Raw genomic sequence first — 19697 nt, 5'->3', positions numbered from 1 at the left:
GCAAGTCAGAATTTACAATCTGATCAAAGCATGAAACACAAAAGAGGACTTAATGTGACAGCCTTATAGAAGAAGCTTTCAAGTTATGGAACTGAGGTGATAACCTGAATGTCTGAGTGACTTTTCCATGGCTGTGATTCAAAAGAAAAGGGGATTTGACACTTAACTGCAGTCCTGCTAGTAAGTAATTTGACATGTTTGTAATTGTATAACATATCAAAATGCAGGATGTAACTTCAAAATGAAAGGAAAGAGGAAAGGGAAGTTCTTTCCTAAAGAGCAGCAAGTTTCTGAGTCATGAGCCCACCCCACAATCATTTACAGAGTAGTTATTTACAGAGTTGGTGCTGCTCCAGACAGAAATGCCAAACACCACTGGATATTGGTCTGATTCCTCACCCCCCCCCCTCCCACCACCCCAGACATCTCAAACCTGTGTTCAGACCATGAGTTGATATATTCCATTGGGAATATATCAACTTAGAGGCCTTGATTGTGAAGGAGTTATCCACCATATCCCCTCATAAATTTCAAAAAGGAGAATTAATATAAAAGCTAAATTTAGTGGAGTATTTTTGTCTGAAATGATCACTTAAAGGGTGGCAGCTGCAGGCAAACAACCAATCTTATTATCATTGCAACGAAAAATGTAGTCCTTCTTACAGCCTGCAAACTGTAGAGCTTCATATAAGTCATTATAAATGCTAAATGAACGTAGGGGAAAATGTCTCGTGTTTGCAATACTTTACAGTCAGGCCTTAGGGAGATGAGTGGGGTAGGAGTGATGAAGAAGCAGTGCAACCCTATGTCCTGGGGTGAATTATGTGGCCAGGGGGAATATGGGATAAATAATATATATAGTAATGTCAAAACATAGTATCAAAGTAATACATCATTTTCATCAGGGAACGACATGGCTCTGGCAGGAACTCAGTTTGTATATTAAAAGAGAAGGGTTTTAGCAAAGGAAATGTTTGGCTTTCCCTTGAAAAGAAAAGCAAAGTAATTATTTCATTTGTACAACAAGAGTGTAGTAAGTTTGGGTGTATCTGAGTTATTCCAATTAAACCAGGTCTGGTTCTATGAACAATTTACGGGGGCAAAAAAAAAAATGATGACAATGCAAAAGTTGATTCTTCAGTGTATCCAAAAACTTTATTAATCCATGTTTTAAGCACACAATCATTGAAATAACAGGTTTAAAATGATCGGATACTTTAAAAAAAAGTAGAAAACATTCACACCATTACAAGATACATCTAATGGTTATAATTTAAGTTTGATGGAAATTTCTGTAGATTTAATACTTCACAAAGTAACAAGACACAAATATGAGTTTGAATAAATGTGATATTTTCTTTTCTCCAATTGTTTTAGCATAACACATAAGTTATGTATCAAAGTGGTGTACTGCTGAATATAAGGTGCCAACAATGCCATCTGATTGAGGTGCCAATGGCTCAAACTTCCTCTTGATCAGGAAAAAGTGCTAATTTTGACCAAGGCACTCTATGTGCCCCTTGTTTCAAGGCACCAGCACTGAGCTCTTAAAGGTTTATTCCTCAGTTTGGCCCCTCACCCAGAAATGTGCCCATGCCAGGCGGTGGTGGGTGGCTGGGCCCGGAAGTTCTGACAGCCACACAGCACAAACAGTATTTAAATCATTTTCGAGCCCAGCAATATTTTGGTGACTAAATTTCGACCATAACCAACAAATGGGTGCAGATTTGTCACAGAAGTTGGCTCCAGAATAGGAAGAAGAGAGCACAGTTTGCCATTGCTCAGCAAACTTCATTTGCAAACATTTTCCAAAGGGGAGGGGGGCACCTCCACCCCTTAAACCCTTCCCCAGGACGTGAATCATACTACCGCACAAATCCTTCCGACACTCAAATATTCCCTGTTTACCAGTGGCTTCTTGCTACAACTAATTAAACTTGTTAATTAAGAGATGACATCTTTACGCTCTGCCAGAGCCAAGTAACTTATTTTCTTCTTCTATCCAGGAGTATCCCATCTCAAACAGTCTCCCGAAGTGTATCCAAACTCAATGTTAAGTGCCAAATATACAATTATTTCACTTTCCCTAGAGATGTGGTTCAAGTCTGGCTGGTTGGGCATTGCTGACTGACCTTACACCTACCCTGCACTACAATGCTATGCAACAAAATATGCAACAAAATATGTGCTGGCATTGGATTGTGATCATCTTTCATTTAGGACACAGTTTAACTCTTCTACGCCAAAGGGAATATTATTTACAATTCAATTTTTCTGATTCCCAATTTAATGTCTGATTACAAACTGAACTCTTTCGTATTTCTCTTTGTAATTTCAAAAATGTCTGTGTTTAATTGAAATATTAACCAAAGTCTGTGGAAATAAAGATATTCTAAACTGTACTATTCCTACATCTTAGCTACTTTCAAAACTATGCTCTACTGTTCAATACTTTTCTGGCGAAATATAAAATCAGCGTATAAGCATAGTTTTAGACATTCACTTATTATTCATTTCCAATTTAAAAATGAAAGTCCCTCCTGTCGGAAGCGAAAACAATGCAAAAGATAACAAACAACTTGTGGATTCAGCTAACATTGGCAAACAAGAAAATTGTTAACATTCAAATACAGCAGAAAAAGAGATTTTAACGGAAAGAAAGATGGCTAGTTCTCAACATAAATGAATCATAAGATATAACAGTACTAAAATAATATCACAACTAAATATAAATTCTAATTCATATATCGCTTTAAGAATAGATGGGGGAAAAAACGGAAACAAAATAATTTTTGCTAAAGGATCAGTCTGATTTTGTACAATTTGCCTTATAAGTATCAAATTTATGGAATATCTTTTTCATCAGTTTTCCTTGTTTGAAGAAGGAAACTTTTGTACGTTTCTGCACACCTTTGAAACATTATATTTTTTCTTTGAAATTTCCTTCATGTATACAACCAACATTAGGACGAATAACATCATATCCTCACCCACGACTTAATCGTTGACGAGGATGGATCAAAAATTAATCCATAAAAGTGGCGGCGAGCTTTAAGATTGGTAGACAAAATCTTCATTCTGTGATCAGAAACTATCATAAAAATATTTACTTAAGTATATAAAGCATCATAAAGCAAAATCAAGATATTTGTAATAAATGGAGCAAAAACAGAAAAAGATATGAAATGCTTTTGGCTAGCTCAAGCAAAGGAGCAAAACTGACGACAACACCTGATTGGTCGATGTGCAAAAAGAAGAGAAAAAAAAGAAACCAACAGAGAAAGAATCATTGAAAGCACCCATTAGTAAGAGCAACAAGATCATGTGCACAGGAGAGTAAATAATCAACTATTAATAAAACCCAATCTTTCCAAGAAGGGGAGAAACAATTTGGGAGGGAACTGGCAACATGACGAGGGGAGAGGTTTAAGATGCAATGTGAATTTAGTTTCTAAGGTCAGATTTCATTATTTATCCCTGTCAAGGGCAGCAGAATTTAAAATAAAACAATGACAAAGTTATTATTATTATATTCAATGCTAAACCAAATCATACATGATGTTCTATATCTTCTGAGTATTAAGTTCATCACATTAATATGTATTTCAGATTAGCAAAAAAATTCCATTCATTTCCAAAATAAAAGCAATGTCCGAAACTGTAATAACTACAAGCAGCTGCACAAATAAACAAACTTCTTGATTTGATCTGGTGAATATTCTTTGTAAACAAGTTTTCAAAATATCAATAACACATTTATTCACATGAAATGTTTAATCCAGTCCTGCCTTTTGAATAGAAAAGAACAGGACAGAGCCATTTGGTGATTAATTAATGACTATGTACACAATTAAATAATGACTCAAGTCACCCAACACTGTTCGTTAAACGACAATGCTTCGTAGCCCACCTCAAAGGATTAGTTTAGCCAGAACTTTTTAGTCTGGATTTGTCATAGTCTAGGTAGAAAGTAAAACAAATTTGGAAGCTAGTAATGTTCTAACAGCTATTCTGTTTTTTCAAATCTCAGGAATGTTCCTTTCAGACATTGGGCTCCTATTGTGAAGGTCTAATTGTTCACGTTTATCCATTGTTTTATGAAATCTAATAACTCAACCCATACATGTTCTTTTAATATTCATATCCTTTGATGACATTCATTTGCAATGCATTGTAAACATGTTATTTGAGGCTATAAAAATCTCATGTTTTGCGATTCAGTTTTGTGTTGCACCTGATGAACTGGCCCGAATGGTCTCTGTGTTAAGCTAATGTGGGTCCAGTCATTTCAACTGATGAACCTCAGATGTTTGAAAGTTGATTTCTCAAAACTGGCAGGTTTCATAGAAATACAACCTGGATTCATAGGAGTGGTTTTTGTAACTGTTTACAACATATCAAAATTGTTTCTGTGCCTAAAGGTATCCTTTATTAAGTAAACTTGTCTTTCTCCATAAACCATATATTCCACTTTCATCAAATAAATGGAAATCAATAAATTGGACAATGTTCTTTTCTGTTCAAAAAAGACAGAACAGGTTAGTTACCCTGTAAGTGCTAGTAACACAAACAACTTCAGTCCCACCTGTAATATGCAAACTACAATAGGTAATGAGACCGCTACTATGAAAGTGTGGTAAGGGTATACACTAAATCATGATGTTTACTGTTAAAATCAACATACACCTTGAAAGATCTGATGCATCTGGTTCACTATAAGAAGAACATACAACCAAGGAAACCTGCATATTCGATTCTTTCCAGTAGACCCCCGCCCACTTTACTGTCCTTGTTTGACAACAGGTAGACAGAACTGCTTTGGAAAATGTCACTCGCTACTACCAATGTGAGTACAGCGTGTGAGTACCAATGTGAATACACAATGTGAGTACCAATTTGAGTACACTCACTACTACCAATGTACATGTACAGCGAGATAAATTAGAAGGTAGTGCTGAGTCGGCTGTTTTGAATATGAGTCATCTAAGTCTCTTTGGTAAGAGAATGTCTCAAAGAAGAATACATCTTGCTCAATTTCAAGCAGAAGGGGAAAAAAAAGAAGGGGGTGGGTGGGTGGGGCTAGTTAGTTATTGATATTAGGAAGGTCAAAATCACAGGTTGTCACTTAAAATCTGACAAATGCACTGAGCCGATATTCTCTTTAATTTTGATTTGAGTTACATATTAAGGGAAGAAACAATAACAGCTTATTGTTTTTCTTTGTGGGTTGTGTAGGTTTCAATGGGAGGGGGGTGCTCTGTGGACCAGCTTATTAGTCAAGACAAATTTAAATCATAGAGAGGACTTATTTCATGTTGTAAACAAGAAATATAACTTGCAATCATCGAACAAATGAACAAACCATCATCTTCATATAGAACAACAACCTGTAGCCTTGCTTGCTTCACCTTCTCTACTTGCAAAAATTATCATGAAATTTGAGGCAGGAAAATGCAATTTTTTGATTTTTTGCTCATTCTGTGAAAACTTTCACCTCATCTAAAGGCATTGGCTTCCCTTCACCAGTCAACAATCAGCCTCCCCTACACATGTACCTAATGATTGATTAGGCCTTGTTCGTCAGATCACCACCAGTCTGAGCTTCACTTCTGGCACGGAACCACGGTGTCTCCTTCCAGACGAACCACACGTTGCCTCCCCAAACCACGGCATTGAGAAATCCAAACAGCTGCAGAAGAAGCAACACGTTTTGTTTAAACCGATACTTGTGGAAAAACTGACCACCCATTCAGTAACTGCTAAATGTTTTCAAAATGCCGATTCTAATTGGTGACAAATATAAGCATTTCCTTTCCGAGGATTTTAACCCAGGATTGGTGGGGGAAGGGTAATGTAAGATGAACAGGACAGGGGGTCAATAAGTGCCCCTGTCCTTTTTACAATACCAAAGGGCGCCTGTGTGTGAAATTATGGCACAGAACTGGAAAATAGGCTAGATAACAATAACAGGTCTAAGGAATGGCACATTTCCAATGAGGAGGATACCACCTTTCTCCCCACAGAGCCCCCTCCTCATGTGCAACCATACCTCCAATAAACGTATCAAGACTTTAACTCTGTATGAAGACATCCATTAAAGAATCTATTTGCATTTTGTCCTCAAAATACATATTGCTACAAACTACACATCCTTGGCACACTGGCTACCAGATCATTTTAAACGCTGGTACCAGAAGAAAAAATACAAAGAAATTTCACTCTTTTATTCACTGGATGCCATTAATGAATTCATCCTCAATTCAGTTTTATATTTCACAAGTGGTTTAATCCTAGCCTGCCTAGGCTAGTCGTTACTGTTTAAGTTGTAAAACTGAATGGATATTTCTCGAGGTGTAGAGGGATATTATAGCAGCTGAGGTTAATTGGTGGATAGTTTCTGCACATAAGTCAACTCAAAACCAAATCTTGGTACCATTTTGCACAGCAAAAATTTTGATAGCATTTTTGGAATGCATCTTTGCAGAGTGAACAATGTCATCATTGCAATGGAGCTGTCAATGTTTTGCGCTTCTTCACAATATTCAAATCGTCACACAGTAAGGAAAGGAATATTTGTACCAAACGTTTGTTTTAAAAAGTGGACGAACATTGGCAGATAAGTCAATATTCCTAATGTATCACGTTTTAAGGAATAAATCAACAAGAAGATTATAACAGGAAAGCAAAGCCTTTTGAAGAACATCTACTACCATAACGACACCACAAGCCCTACGCTACAATCCACTTCCAACATAAGGGAGGGCCTAACCTGTCACTCACCATTCCAATGCATCCCTGACATCAGCAAAATAAGCAGCCCTGCTCCACACAAAGATATCAGGGATATCTTTGTACAGAATCAAAACACATTACACTTTCTGTTGTGATGGTAGGAAAGACTAAATTAACAAATCTTACAATTTTCTGACACAGTAAAGGAAGCTCCTTCGGTAGGGGGTAGAAAAATTTAAATAGATGATGCAAAATTAAATCTTCCTCATGACAGCCTCTGTAGGGGAATGGGTGGGCTGGTTGGGCCAGATGCAATGCAATCAAATTTTGAACAGAGTTTGATTAAACATACTAGATTTCCGGTTACGAGTATGGCTAATCTACTATGGGCATGATTCTAAACATCCTCTTTGTAGTCGATTTGAACATGATAGGCAAGAAAACAAGCAAAACTAATCAATCTTTCAGTTCTACATGTGAGAGAATCTTGTGAATGGTATGGTATTTAAAGGTAGCCTTACGATTGAGATGTTGAGCCCTCCATATCCAGGTGTCTCCTCTGACTTGCAAGTTACATTATCAGCAGTACAGCCTGACAGGATGCCGTTCTCAGTTGTCAGGTTATCCAATGTAGTCCAAAACTTGACGGTGGATACGCCTGCCGCCCACGCACACGATGCGATGAAGAAGAGCAGGGTGAAAACCACAGTGGCACCAAAATCCTACAGGAGAAAGGAGACAGGATTTAAAAAAAAAAAAAAATCAGAAACAGTCCCTATTAATGCATTCCTTTTCATTTTAACAACTTACTGAATTTGTGGTAAAATTCTACATTTATCAACTGGAAGATCAGGTGAAGAAGAACCTTAGCCTGTTGGATATAAAGTCCAATCAAACAACCAGATGAAACTGATGAAAGAACAAGATCTTCATTTTGTGGGACACCAAATTTTATGTCTTGGATTGAAATAATTCATAACTTGCACACACAAAGCAGCAAATGGATTGTATAACCCACTAGGTCTCTTTAGCAATAGCAGCTCTCTCATTCAACAGCCAGTCATTTTCTCTACAATTAAATGTTGTTGTACTGTAAGTAGGAAAGAAAGAGAGAGGGATGCTTTGTACAGTTACTGATATGGTTTTATTGGCCTCTGACGTGTAGATTGATTGACTGTAATGTGGCATGCATTGACCCTTAACAGAGCTAAAACACATTTTACAGTTTGTATGTATATACCGATACATACTGCAGTCAAAAAAGTTCCATTTTAATTAGTGGTTCAAGGAAGCCATTTAGTGATGCAATTTTCTAATTAATCATGAGTATTGTGTACTTTATAATAATCATAATAATAATAGTAAATTCACATTCATAATGCGCCAATATCCAGAGGGAAACCCAATGCTTGATGGTGCTAGTTCTGTGGACTTGAGCAGTTAGTGTGTGTTTATTGTTTGTATATTGTTGTTGTGTATGTAAGACTTTAAGGGGTTGCAGTACTATGTAAATGAAGAATAATCTGTGTGAAGGACCAAGAGAAAGAATGAATGATTTGCTATTATATAAAGCAGCCCACTTCTCTAAAGCATACAAACACATAGATTATTTTCAGGTTACAATATTCTATGCTCTTACATAGTTGATGCATGTCTAACATTCCCAGAGAGCCTGTACTACTGGGGAGAGCCCTGCAGTGATCCTTTGGAGGAACATGCCCTGAAGAAGCAGACCTGCAGCTCTCCTACAGAAGCTTGCAAAATGTTAATAAACTAGAGAGAATGTCACTGTTTTAGTGTAGTTCTGTATAAATGAGTAAGATAATTGCGTAGCAATTTGAACAGGTAAAGGTTTAGAGTGCTATAATGAACAACGTAGTTTGGGTTTATCAATTCTAACAATCTCATACATGAGTGAAAATGAATTACGGTTATCCCCCCCTTCTTCAAGTAGCACAGTCAGGTCAGTAGCCATATCCCCCCTCCCCCTCCACCCATGGCATGCTACACACCATTCGTTTGTGCCACAATCATGCCTAAAACACCTTCAAACTTCACCTTCTTACATCGGTGGCGCCCCACCGACTCAAAAATACCTGCCAAAACATGGTCCATTAATGGGACATAAAACTCACCACTAGAGACACAATTTCAAATTGTATGTATTTGGCCTCCAGGACAACATACCATACAACCGCTGCAATGGTGTACAACATAGCAAAAACACCGACAACCACAAAGAATTTAGCAGCACCAGAAGGACTTTCTTCGATGGCCACAGGATCGAAGCAGGTGGTTAGAATTTTATCGGAGAAACTAGACATAGAATGAAAGATGAAAATTGTAAACACGTAACTTACTACATTAACAATTTTTAAGATCATCTTTGACGTGCAAAAATACAATTTTGAACTATTAGCTCACTTCTTCTGATTGTTGGGATATAAAGTACAGAGGTCAGCCTAGCAGAAGATTGCCAACTTTAGGTCCACCTAATAATTCACCTCTCGCGACAATTCTGGGTAAGAGTTCATACTCTTGCAAGTCATGTCACGGTCTACTATCTGACCTCTTCTGATTATTTGGGATAAATCAAGAGTTGAGACTAGCAAGAACTGGTCAACTAGGTTTACACAAACAAATTCAGCACTAACTCACTTGTTCTGACTATTCTAAGTAGGTACAGTTTAAATATAAGAATTTGTAAGCCTAAGTTTCACACAACACAAACATAAGTTGAAGTTGAAACATAACTTTCGCACAACACAAACTACTGGCTCAACTTTTTACCACTTTTACGAATAAGGATTCACATCAGTCAAAGCTTTGTCAGCCTTGAGGTTTGCGCAGGATACTCACAATAACTCGAGCTTCCTGACTAAAACCAGATGCTCTGACGAACAGAGTGTGTCAGTTAAAATTTACACAACATATTTACCACTAACCCATTTGTCTTGGAAGTGAGTCACTGATGAACACCGAGTTTGTCATGTTACATTAATACAAAATGTTCAGTATGTGTATAAGCTCATCTAATCCGACTAGGCTTATACGAGCACAGATGTTTGTCACCCAGGCTTTACATTAAATGTATCCTTTGTCCTGACAAGGTTGGAGATGCTCGAATGAGTTTACAGGCTTTGTTTATAACAAATTAAAACCATTAGTTCAATAAATTTCATCTAGCCTGACCAAATAGGCTGAAAAAAGGCCATGTTCACACTTGAGAACCCAAAAGGGGGGAAGGGGGATCAGGTTAATGTCTTCCTCCTGGTTGGTCATAAAGCTGCTCACAGTCAATCCACATTTGAGCACTGGTGGTGGATCAATGTTGAATGGAAGAGTGTTATGCAAGCACGTACAGGTTTAATGATTGTTTACTATTCAAGCAAGGGCTCACTTGTATGACTTGTCTGAACAGCAGATCTACAGCAAATCATACATGATAGTAAATACTCTTAACACAACATCTCCTCTGAAAACTAATGGCCCAGCATCTAGTGGATATAAAAGAGGTTCAATTCAGCATAGAGTTTGCTTTATATTGTTATATGCAATGTCACTGTTTAAATGTGTATATTACCCAGCCCTCAATATTATACTGTGACATTTATGAGTTTAAGATTTATATTAAGCAAGACAAATATTTGATGATTTGCAACACAAAATTTTTCTTGCAAAATCTATTGTCTGACAGTCATATTAGCCATTTGTTGCAATGGGCATAGCGCCTAGATCACAGAAATCATACCTGAATGGATAACCAAAGTTATATGTAACCCTATCAGCTCGGGTTGGTGCAACTTCCGCAGATGAGCAGGTCATATCAAAGGAAAACATACTATTATACCCAGCTGTTGTTGCAAACATGCATATTGCCAGCACCTGTGGGATAGGCAAAACAGAATTAATGCAAATATTGTTTATTTCCTATACTTTTAAACTACATTTTAAACTGAGTAAAGCAACAAATTGCCACCTCAACATGTGTGCACTAACTGAAACCAGTGCAAAATTCCAACCACGAAAGAAGGTCGAACAAACGACAGACCTGTCAACCTGTTTGACCCCAAAATAGGGAGAATAACATTTTTCAGGGCCAAAAAACCGGGAGAATAAGGGGAAAATAGGGAGGTTGGTAATTTTCAACTGAAATTATACAAATACTCCTAAATAAATAGTCTACAGTACCGCTCATGTATACTGGACATGTGTACGCGCACAGGATCGTATAAAGACGTATAGACAAGTACAATCGCGTATAAAATCGTTGACAAACAAATTGCTGCGAAGACACCTCGTATAATCCCTGTACGAGTTTATACGCAGGTTATGCTATTGTGCTCAATGAATAGGGATTAAAGTCGCCGAAAGAATTAGTGAGATGTTTGAAACAGCCGTTTCTTAAATGGTAGATTAAGACGTGATGTTCACCTAGCATCGAAGAGGAGGCAGGTAAAGTGTGTGCCGGCATAGAACTTAACTGTTTTTTGTCGTACATAAGTACAGTAGCCTACATGCGAACTGCACATTACATTAGGTACGCCGCATATACAAACAGGTGACAACTTGTGTTTATTAAACTTGTGCACCATGGCATATGCACAGTGCACGCCGTACTACTGTACTTTATTCAGGACTCGACCAAGGCCAACGTACAATAACGACATTGGGCGAAGTCTGAGAACTGACAAAGCAGCCTGCTATTGGTTGAGAGTCAAGCACAGCACTGTGTCAGTCGTAACGTGTTTGTAAACAATCAATCTATTTTTAGATTACACTTATTACGCGATAGGCATAGGACAAACTTGGCTATTTTCAGAAATTTCGCAAGTGATGAAACATTAGAAAACCGGGAGAATAGAATATGAAACCGGGAGGCCGGGAGATTCGGGTAAAAACCGGGAGTCTCCCGGTAAAACCGGGAGAGTTGACAGGTCTGAGACAAGTATGATGTTGCATTACAAGTGCTATCAATGCATTGACATACATATGATGGAGAGAATAAACAAAATTAAAACATTTCAGATGCAAGCTGTACCATCTCAACGTTATATCTTTTATAATGAACCATCAGCTGTGTAAGTCCTCATTTAATTATGTTGCATCCAATATTAAGAAGCTGTAAAAAAAAAGGTTGTGATTTCCTCCATTAAGTTAACCTTGAGTACCGATAAGATTGTTCGAGTTTTGACTATATTGCTAACCGCGCGTTCACATGTCCACAGTCTGCTTTTGCCAAAACTTTCAGAATTTGTGAACCATTTAACTATAGTACATCTTTCCTGTCCCTCAATAAATTATTGCGTGAAGTTATTTAAAAGGGAAATCAATGGTATAAATTATGTATGGTATTTCATTGAGGTTGTCAAAGTGAGCTTGTCATACTTGAAAGCAACAGCAGTCACACTTTTAAACTTTGATCTCATGTCTGCTTACGACACCTTCTGATTCCTGCGATCAACTTCAGACATTTTTGTCTGGTTTAAGTATGATTGTTAAGTTTGGAGGAATTGAACGTTCACATGGAACATGAGGTACAAAATTTCTTAAGTATTTCAATCTCTGAGGGCATAATTTAGAGTAGCAGTTCTGAAGGCTATGAAACTTTGTCTCTTATCAAATGTTATGGTTCATTTGTACAAGAAACTGGGATATATGCCTTGCGCTTGTATAGCAATTTGTTACTTTTGCAAAGAATTCTTATATTTGATACTGGATAAATTGTGGAAATAAAGTTGTGTTGTGACTTGTGTAGCAAAGTTTATTCCATGTCTATAACTATCAGCAGCTCCACACAACAGCTACAGTACATTCCAGTGAATAATTTTTTCTGGTAACTCATCACAAACTGCAAATTGCTATCCAAGGTCTAAGCTGTATAGCAGTTGTTTATGCAGGAACCATAGTTCTGATAGGAGACCAATATTCTGAGCCTTTAAAACTGCTGCACAAAATTTGAGCACTAACTTCTTCTTCACTGCATTCGTGCTTATTTCTACCAAGAGGACAACAGTGTAGTGAAATGTATTTTGCGTGTTTCCGTATTGCTGTCTGTTACATAACATTTGGTGTAACTTTGTTTGACCATACCTCAAATTGTTCAGATTCAGCTGCATAATTATTCGAAAGTTTGAACAAGGTCCTTGCATGATTGGCTTGTTGAACCCTCGTGATTTGTGTTACTTAATAAGTCCTTTTCAATGTCCATTGATATATATACATATATTGGGCGCGCACCGAAAAAGGACTACTGGGGTTGGTTGCGTCTAGCCAGGATACATAACTTTACACATATATCTGAGATTGCTTGCGAAATGGTTGGAAAGTAATGCCACGTAATATAATGCTGTTGTAATAGGGACCAGTGGTTTCTTGATGTTCTCGATGTTTTAGGGCTAAAGAGGTATTTTGGTGTTTATATATTATAAGTTAAATGCTTTCTTCATGTGTGTTTGCTGGTTCATGTTTGTGCAATAGTGAAATTTGTGTAGTTTTATTTGTTAAATAAATTAAGTCAGAGTACAATTTGCATCCAACAGAATTTAGCCATTATATTTTTCTGCAACCAAATGTTCATTGGAATAGCCAAGTGACAAGAAGATGTATGTTGTGAAGTAACAGTGATGGCACTAATTAATGACCCAACTAAGCTTGAATATTGATCATCTTGTCAGTGATACCAGCAATACAACTTCACTGTTAATACTGGATGGAAACCAAACTGGATGTTATCGGTATGCAAGTAAAATAATATCTGAAGTATCCCGTGCTTCAAATAGTTGCAGGTATTACTGAACATGTGACTGTAAGAAAGATATCTTGGTCCATTATGCATATAAATGACACACACAAGATTAGTTTACCTGAAGGATATGAAATATGAAACTCAGAAAATGTTTAGTATACAGCAACGGCACACAGTTAACAACACAATAAACTATGAGTTTGTGTTACACAAAAAGTATGAGTTATCATCAAATAAACAGTACTCAGTGAATAAACAACCATTCGGTACAGTAGTTTTTATTTTTCAAAACTTTGTCACCATGACAACACTTTTTTTCAAATGAATCACATGAAAACAACAATACATTGGAAATTTTCAATTTTTTGCACCTTTGCTTCGTCACTTGACATGAAACTTACCAAGTCAATTTCAAGCAGGCGTGCAACATAGTCTAATTCTGGCTCCCTCCCCAAAAAAATACTACGGGGGACTCGTTCCCGTCCCCTTACCCCACTGAGTCTGACTACTGTACTTCAAAAACTTCATACTGAACTTTACATAAACATATAACAAGTATGTAAAGAACATCCATAGCAGTTGCAATATACAGTATAGCACCATTTAGGGTCAACGCACCCTCCATTTACCCAGTTCTTACAACCTTGCCCAGGATGACATAACATCTTCATGACTCACCCCCACCCCCCCCCCCACCAACCCTCAATAACAAAATGTGTGGTTGCACCTCTATTGTCAAGCTAATTGTTGCTACGGTCTGACAATTTGTACAATTGCTACCCATTTATCCCATTCACCAGAATTCTAGGCTATCATAAAAAATTTGAACTAATCAATATCTTGAACAATGTTAGACTGGAGACATTGGGAAAACTGTTGCAAAATATAGCTATCTAAACACAATATGTTGTACTGGGTAAATTTCGTCTATCATCATTGATCATCAAATTGGAAAAAAAAAATTTGTAAGTGGAATATATTGAAACTAATTCATAAAGCGGAAACACAAAACCACTTACAAATTCTAGAAGACGGATGAAACCTTTTGGTTCTAGCAAGACTTCAACTCGAAATGGTAGGTCACCCTGAAAGAAAGAAAATCTTGGATTGAAAGTCACTTTATTAATACCACATTGTGATATCATTGATAATATACTCAACCACAAAATATAGCGATATTTAAAATGCTAGAAGACGGATGAAACCTTTTGGTTCTAGCAAGACTTCAACTCGAAATGGTAGGTCACCCTGAAAGAAAGAAAATCTTGGATTGAAAGTCACTTTATTAATACCACATTGTGATATCATTGATAATATACTCAACCACAAAATATAGCGATATTTAAAATGCTAGAAGACGGATGAAACCTTTTGGTTCCAGCAAGACTTCAACTCGAAATGGTAGGTCACCCTGAAAGAAAGAATCTTGGATTGAAAGTCACTTTATTAATACCACATTGTGATATCATTGATAATAAACTCAACCACAAAATATAGCGATATTTAAAATGCTAGAAGACGGATGAAACCTTTTGGTTCTAGCAAGACTTCAACTCGAAATGGTAGGTCACCCTGAAAGAAAGAATCTTGGATTGAAAGTCACTTTATTAATACCACATTGTGATATCATTGATAATATACTCAACCACAAAATATAGCGATATTTAAAATGCTAGAAGACGGATGAAACCTTTTGGTTCTAGCAAGACTTCAACTCGAAATGGTAGGTCACCCTGAAAGAAAGAATCTTGGATTGAAAGTCACTTTATTAATACCACATTGTGATATCATTGATAATAAACTCAACCACAAAATATAGCGATATTTAAAATGCTAGAAGACGGATGAAACCTTTTGGTTCTAGCAAGACTTCAACTCGAAATGGTAGGTCACCCTGAAAGAAAGAATCTTGGATTGAAAGTCACTTTATTAATACCACATTGTGATATCATTGATAATATACTCAACCACAAAATATAGCGATATTTAAAATGCTAGAAGACGGATGAAACCTTTTGGTTCTAGCAAGACTTCAACTCGAAATGGTAGGTCACCCTGAAAGAAAGAATCTTGGATTGAAAGTCACTTTATTAATACCACATTGTGATATCATTGATAATATACTCAACCACAAAATATAGCGATATTTAAAATGCTAGAAGACGGATGAAACCTTTTGGTTCTAGCAAGACTTCAACTCGAAATGGTAGGTCACCCTGAAAGAAATAGAATCTTGGATTGAAAGTCACTTTATTAAAACCACATTGTGATATCATTGATAATAAACTCAACCACAAAATATAGCGATATTTAAAATGCTAGAAGACAGATGAAACCTTTTGGTTCTAGCAAGACTTCAACTTGAAATGGTAGGTCACCCTGAAAGAAAGAATCTTGGATTGAAAGTCACTTTATTAATACCACATTGTGATATCATTGATAATATACTCAACCACAAAATATAGCGATATTTAAAATGCTAGAAGACGGATGAAACCTTTTGGTTCTAGCAAGACTTCAACTCGAAATGGTAGGTCACCCTGAAAGAAAGAATCTTGGATTGAAAGTCACTTTATTAAAACCACATTGTAATATCATTGATAATATACTCAACCACAAAATATAGCGATATTTAAAATGCTAGAAGACAGATGAAACCTTTTGGTTCTAGCAAGACTTCAACTTGAAATGGTAGGTCACCCTGAAAGAAAGAATCTTGGATTGAAAGTCACTTTATTAATACCACATTGTGATATCATTGATAATATACTCAACCACAAAATATAGCGATATTTAAAATGCTAGAAGACAGATGAAACCTTTTGGTTCCAGCAAGACTTCAACTCGAAATGGTAGGTCACCCTGAAAGAAATAGAATCTTGGATTGAAAGTCACTTTATTAATACCACATTGTGATATCATTGATAATAAACTCAACCACAAAATATAGCGATATTTAAAATGCTAGAAGACGGATGAAACCTTTTGGTTCTAGCAAGACTTCAACTCGAAATTGTAGGTCACCCTGAAAGAAAGAATCTTGGATTGAAAGTCACTTTATTAATACCACATTGTGATATCATTGATAATATACTCAACCACAAAATATAGCGATATTTAAAATGCTAGAAGACGGATGAAACCTTTTGGTTCTAGCAAGACTTCAACTCGAAATGGTAGGTCACCCTGAAAGAAAGAATCTTGGATTGAAAGTCACTTTATTAAAACCACATTGTGATATCATTGATAATAAACTCAACCACAAAATATAGCGATATTTAAAATGCTAGAAGACGGATGAAACCTTTTGGTTCTAGCAAGACTTCAACTCGAAATGGTAGGTCACCCTGAAAGAAATAGAATCTTGGATTGAAAGTCACTTTATTAATACCACATTGTGATATCATTGATAATATACTCAACCACAAAATATAGCGATATTTAAAATGCTGAAACACACAACGTTTTATAAATTAAATCAATGTTTTTTTATAAGGAGTCAGTCATGCCATGGATTACAGACTTTGTTGGCAAAAAAATACAGTTTGGACACAGTTACAAGAAATTTCACTGAGACCAGATTTGAGCAAGTTTCTTATAGAAATAATATTATTGTACAAAATACTTGCTGAATAAAGTTTGGCAGTTGACCATTATTATTCTTGAAACAAATAAAACCACCTAAAGACTGAGAGAACCTCAAAATTGCACACTTGTTTCTAAACGTACAGGGCGAATCTCAATATAAGGCGATAAACATCAATATTACTATACCTCCCAGATTTTCTGGAAACAATCTGCTCCGCTTAGGTGGGGATATGACCCTGAGTTCATTAAGCAAACACTGGTGTAGGGGTCATGGGGTACTCCCAAACGGAAAACAAACTTAGATGTGAAATGGTGCAGTCTGATGCATGTTTAGTCTATATATAATTAGCTTTACACTTGTAGAATTTTCATAGAGTTTACATGTATACAAGGTTTGACAAATTACTTTTTTTGAGGTTTTGAGGGGTGAAAAGCAGGAAGGGTGTGCCATTTTTGTTAGATCTCATGTAAATATTTAACCTACCACTAGGTAAATAAGCAACCCTTATTTAATTAACCAACAGTCCAGTAAATAAGCACCAGTATATATTGCCTATTGCACTGACGATCGGGTAAATAAGCCTCAGTGCAATACTTAATGAGCCAACAAATGGTATGTTAGCATACAGAATCTGGTTTTTTAAGTACATGTGGTGCAAAACTTGGTGAAATTGAAGCAATTTTTGACCACATAAGGCCTTAAAGGCATTGAAGACTCGCGCGCAAAAGAAACTTCTCATGCCAGTAATCTGACCTAGTTTCAAATGAGGTGTTAGCTTCAACCATCCATCCCAGAAAATACACAAAAAGCTTGCTACCATCGGTAATTAGACACTAGTGTGCAGTCAATACATGCAGCTACTATCAATACCCACAACACAGTGAACATAGCAGCGATGGACATCTCAGGTCTAGATAAAAGATAACTAGGTATCACATTTCATTAATGTCTGCATTTTGTAGCGACAAGAAAAAAACGTAACTTGCAAGCAACAGAAAGTTAACATTTTCAGATGGCCTCAAGCTGTTTGGGGCGAGTCTTCAATGCCTTTAACCCATGAGCAGCACACAAAACTTGTTTTCTGGTGAGTAACTGGATTGTTTAGAAGTGTTGAAAACAATTGGCTCAGTCTCAGTGAGTCAGTCGACTCATAGCTAAAACTCTATGTGGGCATTATACTGCAAATTGAATGACCTAAGTGTCAGCTATCCTGTGAGGGGTTGAGTTTAGCTACTGAGAAATTCAACAATGAGTAAGAGCCACCTTACTTTGACAACTAGTGTGTAGGTCAATGGGGCCTTTATATGGAGTAGGCCACCCTACATTTACGACTAGGCTTGGACTAACTTTGGCAACACATAATTATTTATTGTTCTTACCAGAAATCCTCGTTGCTGACTTGTTTGACCTGGGCTTGTTTGCTGTGGTTCGGAACTCATTTTGAACTGTCAATGTTCGCGTCTTGTCTGACTTTACCAAAGCTAAACTCACACTAAAGGCAAAATGAACAGTAAAGTAACGTTAGGCTAGGCTGCGAATAGGTGGTCTAGGAGAAAGAATGTGCAACTCACAGCCGCAGTGGAATTAGTGGCTATGAAAATAACAGCTCACACACACATATTTTAATTAAAATGATATGCCTTCGGTGTAGGTGTGAGTTAATTTGATGACGTTGGCCTAGAATAAAACAGTCATAAATTCTTAATTCTGCACTGGAAATTACAAGTCAGGTTAGGCTCAGTCACTGTAGTATACTTATCATAGTATCTGTACTAGCCTATCCCTTCTGTGTATCATACTTGACCGTGGTACGGTACAGACAAGTTCTCTACGGGTCAGGTACGCCTCTCGCTGATTGCCATCAGAGATCAATAGGGTGGGAGAGAATCACTGTGTGAAAACCGTAAGACAGTGGCTTTCGACAGTTTTACATTTTACGATGTAGAAAATATCGAAGATCGAGGTTATTCAACATAATTTGGAAAAACAATCTAACCAAAACACAGCATAACTCTTATAACGGTTTCCGATGGATTTTAAATACAGTTTCCACATAAGAAAACTTGTCTCTTGGAGCCGAACATAAACAAAGTGTGTTTGTTGTATATCAAGAACTCGATTCCAATGATCAGATAATTTCTGACATTCTGAATTTAATTGGCAAACAATCATACAAGATCGGTGATTTCGACTGCACATATAATTTGCTAACAATGATCATAAGAGAGCAGAAATGAGAATAGTTTTTTTTTTATAGTCAGTAAATCAAACTGGTACTCGAAAAGTTCTCTGGGAGTGAAATATTACTCCTATTCGGTACTCGGATTCCTAAATGCACTGGTCTCGAATAACGTAAATCTGCACGGTAATTGGGCTTTGGTTATTGGCACTCGGAAGTATTGGAATAAACTGTACTTGCCTGTATATACAACAATGACCCTTTTTTCAATATGCAAAAGTTGTACCATATAGTGTTGTGACTATAGGCTTAAGACTGGACAAAAACCTACAGTAATGACTATGGAGAATGTCCCACTTGTCACAAGTATTCATTTCATATTATCTCTTTATGGCAGTGGTAACCTTCCAGTAGGACGGTACTATGGAAAAATAAAATATATCATTTTT

General features: G+C 36.7%; 1 protein-coding gene across 1 annotated transcript; it reads right to left on the bottom strand.

The window, feature by feature from the left end:
* Window positions 1-1133: 1133 nt before the first annotated feature.
* On the bottom strand, window positions 1134-18888 carry LOC139961271 (synaptophysin-like). The gene is made up of 6 exons (XM_071960368.1): window positions 18449-18888; window positions 14500-14565; window positions 10484-10617; window positions 8868-9048; window positions 7254-7454; window positions 1134-5689 (listed from the first exon to the last, which is right to left on the bottom strand). Exons 1-6 carry the CDS (start codon window positions 18506-18508, stop codon window positions 5567-5569), a joined length of 765 nt encoding a protein of 254 aa, XP_071816469.1. The 5' UTR covers window positions 18509-18888; the 3' UTR covers window positions 1134-5566.
* Window positions 18889-19697: the final 809 nt, after the last annotated feature.

This window comes from Apostichopus japonicus, chromosome 20 (assembly GCF_037975245.1).
Source record: "Apostichopus japonicus isolate 1M-3 chromosome 20, ASM3797524v1, whole genome shotgun sequence".
Classification (NCBI taxonomy): Eukaryota; Metazoa; Echinodermata; class Holothuroidea; order Aspidochirotida; family Stichopodidae; genus Apostichopus; species Apostichopus japonicus.
The sequence above is the reverse complement of the archived record's forward strand: the minus strand, read 5'-3'. Positions and strand labels throughout refer to the sequence as shown.

What these genes read in the sequence shown, in the direction of transcription:
- LOC139961271 (XM_071960368.1), bottom strand. Translation starts at nt 18,508, where the DNA reads ATGAGTTCCGAACCACAGCAAACAAGCCCAGGTCAAACAAGTCAGCAA. An exon ending in TCATCCGTCTTCTAGAATTT is followed by an intron (nt 10,618 to 14,499) that starts GTAAGTGGTTTT and finishes CCTATCCCACAG; the next exon opens with GTGCTGGCAATATGCATGTT. An exon ending in TTGAAATTGTGTCTCTAGTG is followed by an intron (nt 7,455 to 8,867) that starts GTGAGTTTTATG and finishes TTTCTCCTGTAG; the next exon opens with GATTTTGGTGCCACTGTGGT.